Source organism: Garra rufa, chromosome 2 (genome assembly GCF_049309525.1).
Source record: "Garra rufa chromosome 2, GarRuf1.0, whole genome shotgun sequence".
NCBI lineage: Eukaryota > Metazoa > Chordata > Actinopteri > Cypriniformes > Cyprinidae > Garra > Garra rufa.
In genome coordinates, this window is record NC_133362.1 from 31778396 (window position 1) to 31794994 (window position 16599).

The 16599-nt window shown below is 36.2% G+C and overlaps 1 protein-coding gene across 1 annotated transcript in view; it reads left to right on the forward strand.

Moving 5' to 3' along the window:
- Positions 1–16599, forward strand: part of kiaa1109 (KIAA1109 ortholog) — an 88227-nt gene that overhangs the window by 68935 nt on the left and 2693 nt on the right. The window contains exons 75-85 of the mRNA XM_073834118.1: positions 1622–1759; positions 3832–4047; positions 4128–4278; positions 4378–4535; positions 5563–5752; positions 5853–6070; positions 6165–6416; positions 7468–7671; positions 10278–10472; positions 10600–10734; positions 10821–10989. Coding sequence (XP_073690219.1) covers positions 1622–1759; positions 3832–4047; positions 4128–4278; positions 4378–4535; positions 5563–5752; positions 5853–6070; positions 6165–6416; positions 7468–7671; positions 10278–10472; positions 10600–10734; positions 10821–10989 — 2026 coding nt within the window. The remainder of the gene's footprint in view (positions 1–1621; positions 1760–3831; positions 4048–4127; positions 4279–4377; positions 4536–5562; positions 5753–5852; positions 6071–6164; positions 6417–7467; positions 7672–10277; positions 10473–10599; positions 10735–10820; positions 10990–16599) is intronic.

A 16599-nucleotide genomic window follows, 5' to 3' on the forward strand; every position in this document is an offset into this window, starting at 1 on the left:
GGGTGCAAAAAATCTAAATACGCCTTTAAAGTTGTCAAAATGAAGTTCTTAGCAATGCATTTTACTAAACAAAAATGAAGTTTTTATATATTTACGGAAGGAAATTTACTAAATATCTTCATAGAACATGATCTTTACTTAATATCCTAATGATTTTTGGCATAAAATAAAAATCTATAATTTTTACCCATACAATGTATTGTTGGCTATTGCTACAAATATACCCGTGCTACTTATGACTGGTTTTGTGCTCCAGGGTCACATATGTATCATATTTAGTATTGTGCTTGAATGCTAAATGGTTACACTAACATTCAAAAGTTTGGATTAGGGATGCACCGAAATGAATATTTATATTCATATATAAGTATTATATTACTTAAATAACATGTATATTTTACTGCCTTTGTTTAAATTGTTTAATTGTTTAAATTTTTATAACACATTATCTTGTGGATCCATCAGTTCACATTTACAACTCTAAGTGTTTCTGTTCCAGCAGGAGGCGCTTTCAAACTGGTAGCACACAAAGCAGTGCAGCAAATGGCATATTTTTTTAATGGATAGCATTTTGAAGTTTCATCACAATTCTTGTCTTTCAGTCCCCACATTTAAGACCACCTGAAATCATAATTAAGACTTTCTTAACCCCTAATAACACTGCAGTTATCAATGAAAATTAAGAGCTTTATTTCAAAAATATGTTTCTTTTTATTTTTTCCCACCATGTTCGGGGCACAAGAAAAATATTAGGGGACTCAATTAATATCAGTATATGAAGTACAATCGTCTCTCATTGTCTCTGAGAGAATGCACGTCAGATGCTGAAAGCACTGTCAGTTTTTACTTTCACTTTAACATATTGCGCAGTTTTCACGTTGCTTGTGTGATATCGATTGGCTCACCTCCATGGTTTAAAACATAAATATTTATAAAAATACAGTATATAGAAAAGTCATATCTTTAAAATATTGCGACCTAACACCAACGTAAAGCCATTGTTTTTCACTCACTGAAAGCTACATCTGTCTCGTTCTCTGCTCTCATCACTGCAAGCACGACTGCAGATACACCCTCTCTTGAAATTTCGGCATTACAAGTTTTGCAAATCACTATCCGTGGGGCTTTCTCAGATATCCTGAAATACGTCCACACCGCAGACGTGTTGTTTCAGACAAGCACGTGCAGGCTGCTGTTTCTGTTTTCGTCAACATACTGTTTCGGCCGTGTTGTTTCAGTGATAAAAATCTTTCGGCCAAAAAAAACGAAAATGCACTTTCGGGCCATTTTCGGCCGAAAGTTTTCAGTGGCCAAATATTCGGTGCATCCCTAGTTTGGATTTTAATTATTTAATTTTTTTAAGCAGGGATTTTTCTTCATCACCAAATACTAAATTGTTATGATTTTTCACAGTTTTCCTGTTTTTACTGTATTTTTAATAAAATTAATGCAGCCTTGGTGAGCATGAAGCCATTTCTTTAAAAAAAATGTCTTACTAACCACAAACATTTTAATGGTAGTTTATGTTTAATAATAAAATGCAATACAAAGGAGTCTTTGAGTTGTCCTAATAACTAATACATTACACAATGTGATTTTTCTGTTTTTTTTTTTTCTCTAGCGGTTTGTGATATCGGTTCTGCATCCTTCAAGTACGACATGAGACGCCTGAGTGAGATTCTTGCGTTTCCACGTGCTTGGTACCGCAGAAGCATTGCCAGGAGGTTGTTTCTAGGAGACCAGACCATTAACTTACCAGGTTATATATAGATACTCTCATCACTGCAATACTGTTCAACACGTTTGAGTCAATATTAAAGGATTATTTCACTTCCAGAACAAAAAATTCCTGATAATTTACTCGGCCCTTTCATTCAAGATTAAGAAGTTTATGTCTTTCTTTCTCGGTCGAAAAAAAATAAAGGTTTTTGAGGAAAACATTCCAGGATTTTTCTCCATATAGTGGACTTCAATGGGGACCAATGGGTTAAAGGTCCAAATTGCAGTTTCAATGCAGCTTCAAAGGACTCTACACAATAACAGCCGAGGCATAAGGGTCTTTTCTAGTGAAACAGTTGGTCGTTTTCTAAAAACAATTAAAATTTATATACTTTTTAACCATGAATGCTCATCTTGCACTAGCTTTACCTCACATATTCCTTTGGAGCAGCATTGAAACTGCAATTTTTACCTTCAGCCTGTTGATGACCATTAAAGTCCACTGTAAGAAGAAAAATCCTGGAATGTTTTTCTCAAAAATTTCTTTTTGACTGAAGAAAGAAAGACATGAACGTCTTGGACAACATGGAGGCGAGTAAACTGATGAAAGGTTATTTTGGAAGTGAACTAATCCTACAGGTTTTTGAAAGAAATTGATGCTCAGAATGCAGAGATTCTTCACAAAGTTGCATTCAATTGTTATGTTGTAAATGTACTTTTTATATATTTTAAAAGCCTTATTAGCAGAGTTGAAATGTTGAGTTGTGCTGCTGAAATATGGCATCACATATCACAATACAGTGTTTTTTTGGTTGTATTGAAGGCACTTCAATTTCTGAAGTCCAATTTTGGTTTCAGAAATAGACAAAAAAAAAAACATTTCATCAGTCTGTTTTTTTGGTGAGATGGAGGCTATTTCATGCACTGCTGTCTGGAAAGACGAAAGCAAACTGGATCTAACCGTGACAGATGCCTGCTGGACAACAACAAGCACATCAGAGTTTCTAGTTTGAGAAACAGACCCCTCACTGGTGCTCAGCTGGCAGCTTCATTGAACCGTACATGCCAAAACAACAGTTTCATCCGCAACAGTGAAGAGACACGTTTTAGGCAGAACGTCATTGACAAAGCTACATCCAAAACTAGAAAATAAGAGAAAAGGATTTGAATAGTCGAAAGGAAAAGAGCATTATGAATAGTTGAATCTGAGTTTGATCTAAAAATAAAAATTGTCATCATTTACTCACCCTCATGTGATTCTAAGCCTATAAGACTTTGAAATACAAATGAAGATATCGTTAAAGGAATCCATATGAATCGAGCCATTTAATCCAAGTCTTGTAAAGAGATGCAGGGTTTCTAAGGGGTTTGGAAAAGCATTGAAAAGTATGGAATTTGATTTAAGTATTTCCAGGTCTGGAAAAGAAAGCAGAGTATGGAAAAATATTTGTTTCCAGACTTTTGACGTTATTTATAATAGAAAAAAAATGTAATGAAAATAAATTTATTGAACAAGAAGTGGTTTCATGGCAGCTGTTTAGTGATTGTCAAATGAATTCAAGGTGCACTTTTTCATTATGCAAAAAGCAGGTTATAAGCATTTTGGGTCTCTTCTCACTATATTCTTAGCACCATATTACATGGCCTCAAGGACCTTTGCAAAAATAAAAAAATATACAGACTTTTATGTGAGCGCTAGAAACCATTAAACTTCTCTAATGAAAGCCAAATTTTAAACACTTTTTTACAGTACCAGTCTTTATAATAGACTCTAGTACCATAAGAAAAGGCCCATTTTTAGGGCTTCTGAATTTTAATGGTGGGAAAGAAACCTTTTATTAAAAATATCTTCATTTTATGTTTTCAAAGATTATCCAAAGTCTTACAGGTTTGGAATGACATGATGGCGACGGCAATGACACATTTTTCATTTTTGGGTGAATTATGGCTTCAAGGCAGGCTTCAGAAAGCATGTGATAAAACACCTGAATATCTTATTAAAATATTAACTTTTGAACAGTAATGTATTCTTGCTCGCCTGTTTCCAGTCATTTTACATCACCAGAGAAATGCTGAAAAGTGTTGATGTTAACAGCAATATGTGTGTTGTAGCCTCAGGTCCTGCCACACCAGACTCTGTGGAGAGCATCGCACAGCATCTGTCTCCTGAGTCCAGCCGTAAAGCGTACTGGAGGACATGGGACGGCCAGCCCACTCAACACCCCTCCTCCTCCGTCTTCACTGATGCCACACCAAGCCACGCACATCTCAAATCACCTGCCACCGGACGTTCTCGCAGCGTGTCTGACTCCTCAGCACCACGCAGAGGTACTTGCAGACATGATGCTGCTCTGGGGCTCCTCCAAAAGTACATATAAAATCAATGATGTGTCTGTGTGTTTTTACAGACTCTGTTACCAAGACCTCTACGCCAGCGTTCCGGAACGGAAAAGCAGCAGCACAGCAGGGTTCGCCATGGGAGACACTGGTGGTGTTTGCCATCAACCTCAAACAGCTTAACGTCCAGATGAACATGAGCAACGTCATGGGCAACAATACGTACGAGAGACTTCTAGAAACGATTTGATTGGTGCAGTTGTAAACATGTTTTTAATATCTCTGTCTGATGTCTATTCATGCGTGTGTGTGTTTGAACAGTTGGACAACGAGTGGGCTGAAGAGTCAGGGCCGTCTGTCAGTGGGCAGCAACAGAGATCGTGAGATCAGCATGTCTATTGGACTGGGCCGCTCCAAACTGGATTCCAAAGGAGGAGTGGTGGGTGGCAACATTGATGTCAACACGCTGGAGATGGTCTGTAAGTATACTTTATAGGTTTTTTTTTTGCGCTGAAACCGCTATTATAATTGTTAGAATAGCCAAGAATCAGCAATCTCCACGTAAAACTGATCGGGCAGACCAAACCATAAGTCGTAGAGACTTGAAACTTGAAGGTATAGTAGTACTCACACCATCTACAACATCACCAAAGCTCGCCCCAATCGGCCTGATGTGGGCGCTACAGCGATCAAAAGTACGAAATCGCTCATAACTCCTAAACTGTGTCGTAGGCTCAAGCTAAATTTTTGGGTATTTTGGCTACTTTTGTGAACTAGTCCTAGGTTTTTCATCCGATTGAAACCAAACCAGTGTAGGAAGATTCTCTAGAGAGTGAATATCAATGGTTATCAAAAAAAGTTTTTGACCCTCCATCACAAAGGGACGTAAAAACGTTCAAAAAGGGCAGGCCGCTTTTACTAAAACAGCTACAACTTTTGACTTTGCATGCTTCTAAACAAGCATGCAAATCTTTAGGGAGATTACACCACAGCTAGTGCTTTAACAGTCATAAACATTAAAAACACATTTCTATGGAAAATTAACTGTATTTGCCAAAAATGCTTTTTAGATCATTGATTTAGGTGGTTACAGGCTTGCTAAATAATATGTAGTATATTTTTTCATATGTGCTTAAAAGCCTTAAAGCGCTTGAACATCGGTAATTGCTGCTTGCAGCTATATTATTTATTTTTGTCATTTCTCACCACATAATGTTTAATATATTGTTCTCGGATAGCTTTATGAATGTAAAAAATATATTTTTTTTTAAAGTCTATTGATTATATATTTAGTTATTAACATTTTTTGTTATACCTGGATTTACATCACAATACAGACACAAAGATCTGTAGTTACTAATTTTATTGTGACTTTAACTTAGAGCAGCTGTATAAATGTAATTCCTTTTTTATTTGAAATTTTAATTGAAATTTAGCAGTTCTGTATGGCACACAACTGTGTCTGTTCATCATCTTCAGTGACTGATAACTGGTTTGGTCGTCTAGCTCATATTTCAGAACATCCAAATCAGCAGCCCAGTCATAAGATTCAGATCACCATGGGCTCCACAGAGGCCCGGCTGGACTACATGGGCTCCAGCATACTGATGGGCATCTTCAGTAATGCTGACCTGCAACTCCAGGACGAGTGGAAGGTGAACCTCTGCACAACCGAGGCCAGTCTTTCTGAGAAAAGGTAAGAACTGCCAATCATACTAAAACATCAACAGAAGGAAATTAAAGAGACTACCATAACCATAACAAATCTCGCTATTCTCTGTTAAATCTTCTTTCAGTGAGATCTTTGTACATGGAGACCTGCAGTGGGACATATTCCAGGTGATCATCTCCCGCTCCACCACCCCTGACCTGATAAAGATCTGCATGAAGTTGCAGGAGTTCTTCACACAGCAGTTTGACACCAGCAAGCGAGCCCTGTCCACCTGGGGCCCGGTGCCCTACATGCCTCCCAAAACCCCGGTCATCAACATGGACAAAGGAGCAGCTGAACTCTGTTAGTGTGCTTGTGACTATTTTAAATTTAACATGCAAATTTGTTGTTAATTAAATGAAATTTAAAGACTAACATAAATGTCTCTTTCTTTTAGATATGGATGCAGCTCATCACAGGCACTGGCCCAATGTGTTGAAGATGGTGGCGGGATGTCACATTTCCCTCTTCCAGATGCCCCTTCCAGAGGATGCTGTGCAGCTGGGTGGCTCTATGAGTCTCCATGGCAACCACATGACACTGGCTTGTTTCCATGGACCAAACTTCCGTTCCAAGTCCTGGGTGCTGTTCCATCTGGAAGAGCCCAACATCGCCTTCTGGACTGAAGCACAGAAGATCTGGGAGGATGGTACGGACATAGTGCTAACTTTCCATCCATTAATCTATGATTCACTGATAATTGTAAAGGGAACCTCTTGTATTAAGACTTGTATGTAATAATATGGCATAAATTATGTCTCCTACTGAAATATGTAGTAGAAAATCCATGAAGATTTACATTCCACATCATAAAAATCCATTTTATACTTTTTTGGTCTATGGGGGGCGCCATTATTTTGATGATGTGAATGGCTGAACTCGGTGAGCTACTGGCGCTACCTATTGCTATTCTTACCACAGCACAACTCTGGGAAAATAAAATACTGAAACGATGACCACAGCTACTGACAGAGCTTACAGATAATGAATATAAGCGTAGGCTTAAACCAAATGCTGAACCATCGATTTTTTTCCCCCACAAAGAGTCTAAACGCCTCCCGGATATCGAGTGAAATTTGTGCTAAGAAACTTTTTCAGTGTCTGAAAAACTCCTGCAACTGATGAAAGCTTGCTTTCGACGTTATGACAAGCGTCGATATGTTTACATCCTGCCAGGATGGCATCTAGCATTTCTTGTCTCTGTTGTTTGTAAGCTCTTTCAGTAGCTGTGGTCTACCAAAAGCCTCAAAGGCATCAGGGCTAAAGTGGAGAGAACAAAGACGCGGGTCTTCAGGAAGTTTCATTCATCTGCAGGCATCTTCCCATTCTTTTCTCCTTTTCTTGTTGCTAGGAAAAGCAATGAACACTTACATTGCTTCTCTTGTTGCCCTTCGACTGAAAGTTACAACCAAATGCCGCACAATGTGGCATCGCATCAGTTTATTTTTTTCTGAGATGTATTAAAAATAGCGAAAATAGCAACAGGTAGCGCTAGTAGCTCACTGAGTGCAACCATTTCGCATCATCAAAATAAAGGCTCCTTTATTTTTTTAAATAACGTAAATTGTTCAGGAGTTTTCTACTACGTATTTCAGTAAGAGACATCATTTACATTATATAAGCCATACAAGACTTAATACCCAGGTTCCCTTTAAGAACCTTTTATAAATTGAGACTTACAGGTTGTGTTATTCATCTAGGCTCCAGCGATGATTCTACATACATCGTTCAAACCCTTGACTTTCATCTTGGGCATAATACCATGGTAACCAAGCCTTGCGGTGCTCTGGAGAGCCCAATGGCAACCATCACAAAGGTTACCAGACGTCGCCATGAAAACCCTCCACATGGGGTGGCTACAGTCAAAGAATGGTTCAACTATGTCACTGCCATGAGGAACGAAGGTAAACTCATCCTCAGTAACTCGGTTTCAGAACTAAGTGAGCTGCCTTGCTGTCTATTGGCCAATAGGCAGCTGCCTTCTAAGGCATGAAATGGAATCTCAGAAGTGACCGATCAACTAAATAAAGCGCAATGAAACAATAGGTCTTCCAGGTAAAAAATGTAGTTTTTTAAAAATACATTTAAACTTCTTATTCTAACATAAAAGGTCTTTAAAATTGTGTTTTGGCCTATTATGCTTTCGCACAGTATCTGTCAAATGAGCTAAAACTGAAAGCACAATATGGCTTAATACCTCCTTCATCATGTCGGTTTTCGTTGCGTTTCAAAGCAAAGTGCGCACTTCGTTCAGGCGAACACCAGCGTCAATGTAATTTAGACTGATACAGTATACCACAAATAAAAAAGAGGGTTGAATTTCACTGACTTAACTTTATTTTTTTCCCCCAAGTCTTCATTTGTCTTTTTTTTTCTTAAATATTACAATAATATCATATCGTGGACTTCATAGCATTATATTATCGTATTGAGATTTTTATATTGTTACATCTCTAATGAATAATGTATTTGATTAACAAAAAAGACAACTGCCACACAAAATCATGTCATCGAAGAAGACTGATGAAAGCAAGACACTCTACCCATAACCAGAAAAAAGTTTGCTTGCCAGTTTTTTTTTTACATCCATAAAAAAGACAAGCTGTAGACATCCTAGTCTGCACAAAGTGCCAATCAGCAGTACATTCTTGTATGTTTTTGTACAGCTGTGTTTACAAAATCTCTTTCCAACTCCCTACACTTGTATTGTAATTGTCAATCATATTTTATTTAGGTAAACATGAATTTGACAGCATTTCCCTCCCCAAAAAATGTCTTGAGATATCACAATATTATCATCATGATTTTGTTTGGCCACAATCATTTGATAGGGAGATTGACTGACTGCCTCCAGAAAAGTTTCAGTGGCATTTTAGGATGCCTAATAAAGTTTTTTTTTTAAAGGGGTAACCACTGTATTGCTGCTTTTCCATAAATGTCACTTATTGTCAGAGAGTGAATTAGCTTTTTTTTTAACCCAGTCTGCTGTTTTTTAGTATTTTGTAAAGTTTTAAAGAAGTTTTTTATGTGTATCAAAGTTCCATTTATTTAATCAAAATACAAAATAAAAGGTAATATAATGAAATATTATTGCAATTTAAAATAGGAGTTTTCTATTTTAATGTACTTTAAAATATAATTTATTTCTGTGATGCAAAGATGAATTTTCAGCATCATTTCTCCAGTCTTTAGTGTCACATGATCCTTCAGAAATCATTCTAATATGCTTAATTATTAACAATGTTGAAACTGTTGTGTTGCTTAATATTTTGTGTGTTTTATATTGATACAAAAGATTTATATTTTAGAGAAATGCTGTTCTTTTTAACGTTTTATTCATCAAAGAATCCTAAAAAAGTAGATAAGCAGAAAAGACTTCTTTAAAAACATAAAAATTTTTAAACGGCAGTGTATATATCATATAAAACAATTTATTACACTGGAATGCGAAGTTAATAATTTTCTAAAATTTAAGAATGTTACAGTTTAGGATGTTACAATATTCATTGGTGTTGTTTGAAAAGAACATGATACCTAAACAGATCTATTCTAATACCAAAATCTTCCTAAATAATTTCTGCTCTTTCAGATGTTATTCTAATAAAAACTGCACATGAGACTACATTATAAATAATTTTTCAAAGATAAAAAAAAAGCATAAAACTCCATAGCATACAAAAGACATTCATTTTTAATTAGATTTGAACAATTTCTATTAATACTTTTTTTTAGAAGTGAGTGAATTGTAAGTATATTTGTAATAGACATTGCTTTGATTTCCTAATTTAGAATTTTTTTTTACTTGCAGTGCATTTTAGGATTGCATTCTCCACAAAAGAGATATACTATAGCTATGTTTCCATCACCCTGTTTTTATGGCATACAGAAAAGAGTAATTGAAATGCCAAAACAAATAAAGAAATCCCTTAATTCGCAAAAATGCGAATAATGAGCGATGAAAATGAATTTTGCGAATAAACTCCTCCATGTGCACCAAAAAAAAGTCATGTGATTTTGCGTTATGGGACAGTATAACTTGACTAACCGGCAGACCAATCTCATTGCACAGCATCTGAAATGTTGTTATGGTCAATCTGAAATCCCCAAACAAAGACTACCATCAAAATATTTCTGTATAATTGCCTCCCAGACCTGTCTTACAAGACAGCATTCCCAAACAGCAGGCATCCACCTCCGAAAGCAGTGACCGCATTTATTGTGTTTCTTCTGGTCTCTCTGAGGCGCAAGTGATTTATTATATATGAAAATTATTATATTCAGTGACCTCTACTTTTCTTAGTGACATTTTGTGCCAGTTTATCAGGAAGTGATTTTGTTTTCAGGCAGCTCACTAGGTTTTGGAACAGAGCCAGTATAAATCTTGTTGCCTAAACAGTCACTTGTTTATGATTACAATATTTAGTTTTTTTTTTTTTTTTTTTGTATATTCTGTTCTTGAAATAATTTTTATTTTCCATTAAATAATTCTCTTTTCTTCTTTTCTTGTCAGAACTGAACTTATTGCGTAACGTGGATGCAAACAACTCTGAGAGCGGCGCGGCGGCAAAGAGCTCTAGCCTCCTGAGCGGCTTCAGGGGCGCCTCCAGCTACAACCACGAAACAGAGACCATCTTTGCCCTTCCCAAAATGCAGCTCCAGTTCAAATCCATCCATGTACAAGACCCAGAGGAACCTTCTCTCAGTGGTACAGACTTACAAACTGCCCCACTTTAATATTCTAGTAGCCTCTGGCAGCAAAGGTTTATTCAGAAAGTGCTAGATAAGCTTGAAAGTGAGTGCAGGACCCTTGCTGACTTTGAGCTTTGTTGCAGATGCCAGCAGTAAGCCCAAAGTGGAATGCAGTGTGGTAACCGAGTTCACCGACCACATCTGCGTCACAATGGATGCAGAGCTAATCATGTTCCTGCATGACCTGGTGTCGGCATACTTGAAAGAAAAGGAGAAAGGTAAGATCATGAAATCAGGAGTTGCTCTGTTTCCTTTCTTCATAAATGTGCTGTTGCTGTAGTGAAGCATGTTGTTCATGTTCCAGCTCTCTTCGCTCCACGCATCTTTGCATCTCGACCCGGTCAGAAGAGCCCCACGGCGCAGCAGGATGATAGCTCATCTGAGAAGAAGGAGAAGGAAGAGGGAGTGAACTACACTACAGTGGACTGGAGAGAGTTCCTCTGTAACACATGGCATCTGGAGCCCACACTACGGTAATACTGCAGTCGCATGACCTCAGGCTCTTCTGAACTCTCAAATCAGTCACACCTGGGTGTTAATATTCAGTTGGAAAGGGTTCTGGCTGGTTACTAGGGTGTTGCCAGGCAGTTCAGTATTCTGAATTAGGGCTGGGCGATTTGGCCTAAAAATCTCGATTAATTGAACATTTTAACCCGATTACGATTAATGAACGATTATTTTATTCATTTATAAAATTATATTTAAATAATATTTTTTTTTTGCCCTCATAGTTCACTGACAAGTTTTGTACAGTAAATATGCTCACATATTACAAGTGAGAGATTTTTGAATGAAGGGTGCACACACTAACTACTATCTATAATTATTTATTGAACATTAGTGTTGAACAACTGAAATTAAAGCACACATTGCTTAAAACGAAAAGTCACATTTTTCTTAAATTAGTGAAAATAAATAACTTGCAATTAAATTATTTATAAAATAATAATAAATATTAAAAGTAGAAAATAAGCAGTATCTCTTCTAAATAAAATTACTCTTACGTGACTCCACACACAGTAGTGTTTTTAAAGGGAAAGTAATTGAAATAATTGACCTGGAAAAATTTGATCGATTATAGGTTCTGAATGTCGATTTCGATTACTTTTCGATTAATCGCCCAGCCCTATTCTGAATAGTCGTTAAATTGTTGCTGAGGTACTGTAATATTTTTCTGAAGAAAGATAGACTTGCATAATGATAAAAGCCAGAATATTAAATGTCATGGATGAATATTTAATACTGAGTAATCCACTATTTTGTAGAGTGGGGTCAAAATGGCAATTTTCGCCGGAGATTTAGAGCCAAATTACAAGAGGGTAAAATGACTTCAGAAAGATGGCAGCATCATTATCTAATTTTTTACACAGAGATCTGTCAGTAAAATCTGTAGACTTTAGCAATCTTTGCTGACCATTCCAAAGTTTAATTTTCATTTCAAGTTTTTTAACTTTTCAGGTTTGCATGCCTGTAACTCAAGAAGTATTAAAGATATGGTAATGCCCTTTAGATATTGGTTCTAGGGATGCTCGTATTGACCGTTTAACCATTAACCGACGGTAAGAATTTTAACCGATTATTACTATAAGTTAAACGGTTTAAAAGATTTTTTTTTTTTACGTTTGTATTTGTAAGTTATCTGTTTACTCACGTGCGAGTGTCGACGCGTGCAGTGTGGCTGTACAGACATATTTCGCTTTGCCTTTTTAGTAAACTGATGTAGTATATGCAACTCAATGGCAAGTGGCGTTATTGGGTTATCAGAGAGTGAATCCGTGAGTGAATGTATTCAAATTCTGAATGAATTATTCTATAGTCTAGAAAGTGCACAATAGGCGCTCCCGTTACAATCACTGGAAAGCTATCACTCATCCTAGAGTAGTTCATCGCAATCTCATAAAGTTATTAAAAAGTAATAAAATAACCTTTACACTGCACAATTAATCTCTTATTTATAGAATACCAACACTTTCTTTGTTTTAATGAGAGAGTTTGCGAAAGTGTAGAAATCAGCAAAACTGAAACCGGCACTTTGGGTGGTGAGTGGATTGTAACATAGCCTCCTCTGATTGGCCACACCGATCATCAAATCAACAGATATGTCTGTAATTGGCTATTGCTGAACGCTGTAAAACACGTGCTTCTCCACACGCATATGACAGTGGATGGAAGTCCCGAACCGCAAATTGAAAGGGTTTTTGTGATGGTGTTTTTGTCGCGGATCTAACAGTTAACAGGCAGCGGTCCTGTCTATCCGTACAGCATGTCGACATATTAAAAACTTGGCACACTGAGCTATAGGCTGACCTGCTATATATTTTTATGTCCGACGGGAAGAACAAGACTGGTACCGTTCTTCAAAGCGCCAGTGTGTTTTAGTTTTGTCATCTTAATTAGATAGTTATTTAATTTATATATTCAGTGTAGGCCTATATGTTTTATTTGTTTTATTTTCTCTGTTCAGAAGCGCTGCTGATGCGTGATCATTTGATCATATGTCAGTACAGTTTTTGTTGTTGCTCTGTATGCTGCTGTTTGCACATTAAAATAAAACATTTGCTTGTATTTTTAATGTATCATCACAGATACTCGTGCATTATGTTTTTATTTTAAACTAATTTATTATTTTAATTTTATCATAATTTTATTAATGTTCGGATAAGGAGCAGCGGTTGTCCGTCAGGAAAATTAACCGAAATGAGCATCCCTAATTGGTTCTTAACAAACTTTCCTTTTGGCATCTTTATTTTTAACCCTTAAAGACCTAGAACATTTTTGGGGCACCTGAGGCACCTGTATATTTCTTTGTTTTTTCAGACCTATTCTAGCAGTCAGCATCAATTGTCATATATCATTATAAACATAAGAACTTTAATTTTATGTCTAGCTAATTTAAAATGTCAATTTTCCTTTAGTTTTCTCTAAAAATTAGTGAATTTCCAGAAATTTAGGAAAAACGCTAGCAATATTTTTATTTTTTATTTTTTAACTGTGTATTCAAACAAAAACTCCTGAAGTTTGGATTTTTTTTCTTACAAAATTTGTATTTAGATGTTTTACACTTCCAAATGAAATTTTGTCTATATATAACATTCCCCAAGCAAGTTATAGCCATTTATTACAATATTATTATAGGCGATTTTCAGTGAAAAACAGGCCAATTTAGTTTATTGACAATATAGACCTGTCCAAAAACGTTTCAGGAGTAAAGTCTTAGCAGAAACAGTGTTATATAATAGCAAAACACAGTAAAAATTATTTACTTTTTTAGATAAATATATTCTTAATCCGAGGATGAACAATAAACACGAACAGTGTAGAAAGTAACACAAGAAAATTGCAAATTGTCTTGTGCAACAAAAATAAATAAACAGTCCAAGTCATTCACAAACTTCACACAAAATGCAAGAGAAATATACAGAGTGCAACCGAAAAAATGGTGCAAATAATCTTTACAAACTATATAAGAATTAGTCACATAATATAACAACCAAATAGATGGATCTGCTGGCTGTAGTCTGCTTCGGAATCTATTTTACCGGGACATCGCCTATAGTGACGCGAAAAAACTAGATTCCAGTGCTTTATCCGATATCTACTGCAGTTTCATCCTTGTTTTTGGTTTGTGTTATGTCAAAGGGCTCTGTCGTGAGTATTTCTGTACATTTTCAAAGAATGCTGTCATGCAAATGTGTTATTTTGCATTTGTTTTCATGCAAGCAAGACGTACTTTGCTTTCACTTTGTGTTTGTTCAGATTTGCAAAGAAACATACTAATCGGTGGTTCAAAAGACCAAAACCTATGTTTATAGGTGACATTTTGAACCAATCTGGGCACAGGGGTGGGACTAAGCATCAATAATCGTTCCTGTTTGGCTTAGAGGACCAAAACGTATTGATTTCATCTGACAAATCAGTGCTGAGGAAATGTGATGACGTAATCACGCTCACCACGGAGCCTCTGAATATTCAAATGAGACAACTACGAAAAGAGTAGACTCTGTACGTTACGATACTTGTTAAAGCATTCAAATTGGATTAGCGGTTCAAAAGTTATTAAACATTTAAGAACAATAGTTATTTTTAGCCGCGGGCGGCTATCTCTGTCTTTGAGGGTTAAGGCCCTATATGGTTTAGTTTCAGATATATTGGAATTTTAATATGGATCCAGGAGTAAATTGTTAAATCGTACACATTTTCAGTGGTGAAAATGAGTAGGATACCAAATTTGGACATGGAGCTGCACTGAGATCTCAATATCTCTGGGGTTAAACCATACAGGGCCTTAAAAGAACCAGAATCTAAAATTATATTAAGATGACTTAAATATTTGAGTTACAGGCACACTAATTTTGGAAAAAGGTCATTTATGACACTCAGTGGTGGAATGTAACGAAGTATTTGTACTTCGTTACTGTACTTAAGTAAATTTTTACGTATCTATACTTTACTTAAGTAAAAAAAATAATGCATACTTTTACTTTTACTCAAGTAGATTTTTCAGCAATTATCTGTACTTTGTACTCCACTACATTATTAAAATGCGTGTCGTTACATCCTTCCGAATCTTGCATAAAAATTTTTTTGGTCGACTGACGTTTTGGCGTTGCTGGCCAATGCACGTTGAAACAGATCGGAGATCTGATTGGTCAAAGAACTCAAGCCGAAAATAGTGAGCGCGCGTTTTGAAACAACACAAGCGGAACTGATGTAAATAGAAGAAAAGGACACCAAATATCAATCATGGACGAAGAGCCAACAACGTCGACTGAGCTTGAGCCTGTGCCCTGCATCTCTGATTCTGAGAGACACCCCTGGCCTTATTTAAGCAAGTTATTTGAATTTAAAGGTTCAAAGAATGACTCCTGGCGTTTTCAATGTGTCAAGTGCCTACCTCAACGCAAAGAATTGTTAGCGTTTAAAAACTCCCCTTCAAATTTGAAGAAACATATAGAGGTAAGACATGCAATGCTAGTTATTAATATTTAAGTTACTAACTTGCTATGACATAGTGCTATGACTGTTATAGAAAAATGGATGTCAACATAACAAAAATATCACACCAGTATAATATTTGTTTCAAACATTTTACTTAAAAAATACTTTTACTTAAAAAAATACTTTAAAGTAAATTTAAAAGTATGTACTTAGGACTTTTACTTAAGTAAGATGTTGATGTAGTAATTATACTTTTACTTAAGTATATATTTTGCAGGGTAGTTGTACTTTTACTTAAGTACTAAACTTAAGTACTTCCTCCACCACTGATGACACTCAATGAGTGTGTTTACATGTACCCTCCTAATGCGATTTTCATAAGATTTAGGCAATATTGCAACTAAACTTTACCTCCTGTAAAGCAATACTTCGATCTAAATAATGCCATTAAGCTCACAATCACAGCAGGCATAATCGTATTAACATAGGTGACGTACGCCGATTTTAATCGAAATATACAGGCATGGAAACACCTTAATTGCGTTATTGCCACTCTGACCAAAATGCGCCAAAATGGTCGTATTTGCTACAATTTTTGGAGAATGTGTGAGTTAAAATTGGACATGGTCTGCACTGCTCCAGCGCGTCTGCTCCATACAGCTTTTGGCATCTTTATGTTTAAGGCCCTATATGGTTCGGTCTCAGAGATATTGAAGTTTTATTTGGCTCCAGGAGTAAATCTTTAAATTGCACACATTTCCAGTGGTCAAAAACCAAATGTGGGTCAGTTTTCAAAAATATGATACTTTTCTTTTAAAGAGGAATGTCTGAAGAAGTGATAATGTGGAAACTAGAGCTGTATCTTGTTTCCTTCTGTCAAGACAACTGCATTGAACTTACTTGTCTGAGTGCCATAAATATTATTTTTCAAAAGTTTGTGTGCATATAACTCAAGAAGTATTAAAGATATCGCAATATGATTTTAGATTCTAGTTCTTAATGAACTTTTCTTTTTGACTCTTCATATTCAAGACCCTATATCATTCAGTCCCAGAGATATGGGGTCCTCAATGAGGCTCCATGTCCAGATTGTCGAATGTTACCCATTTTCAGTGGTTGAAAACTAAATGTTGGCCGCTTTGTGT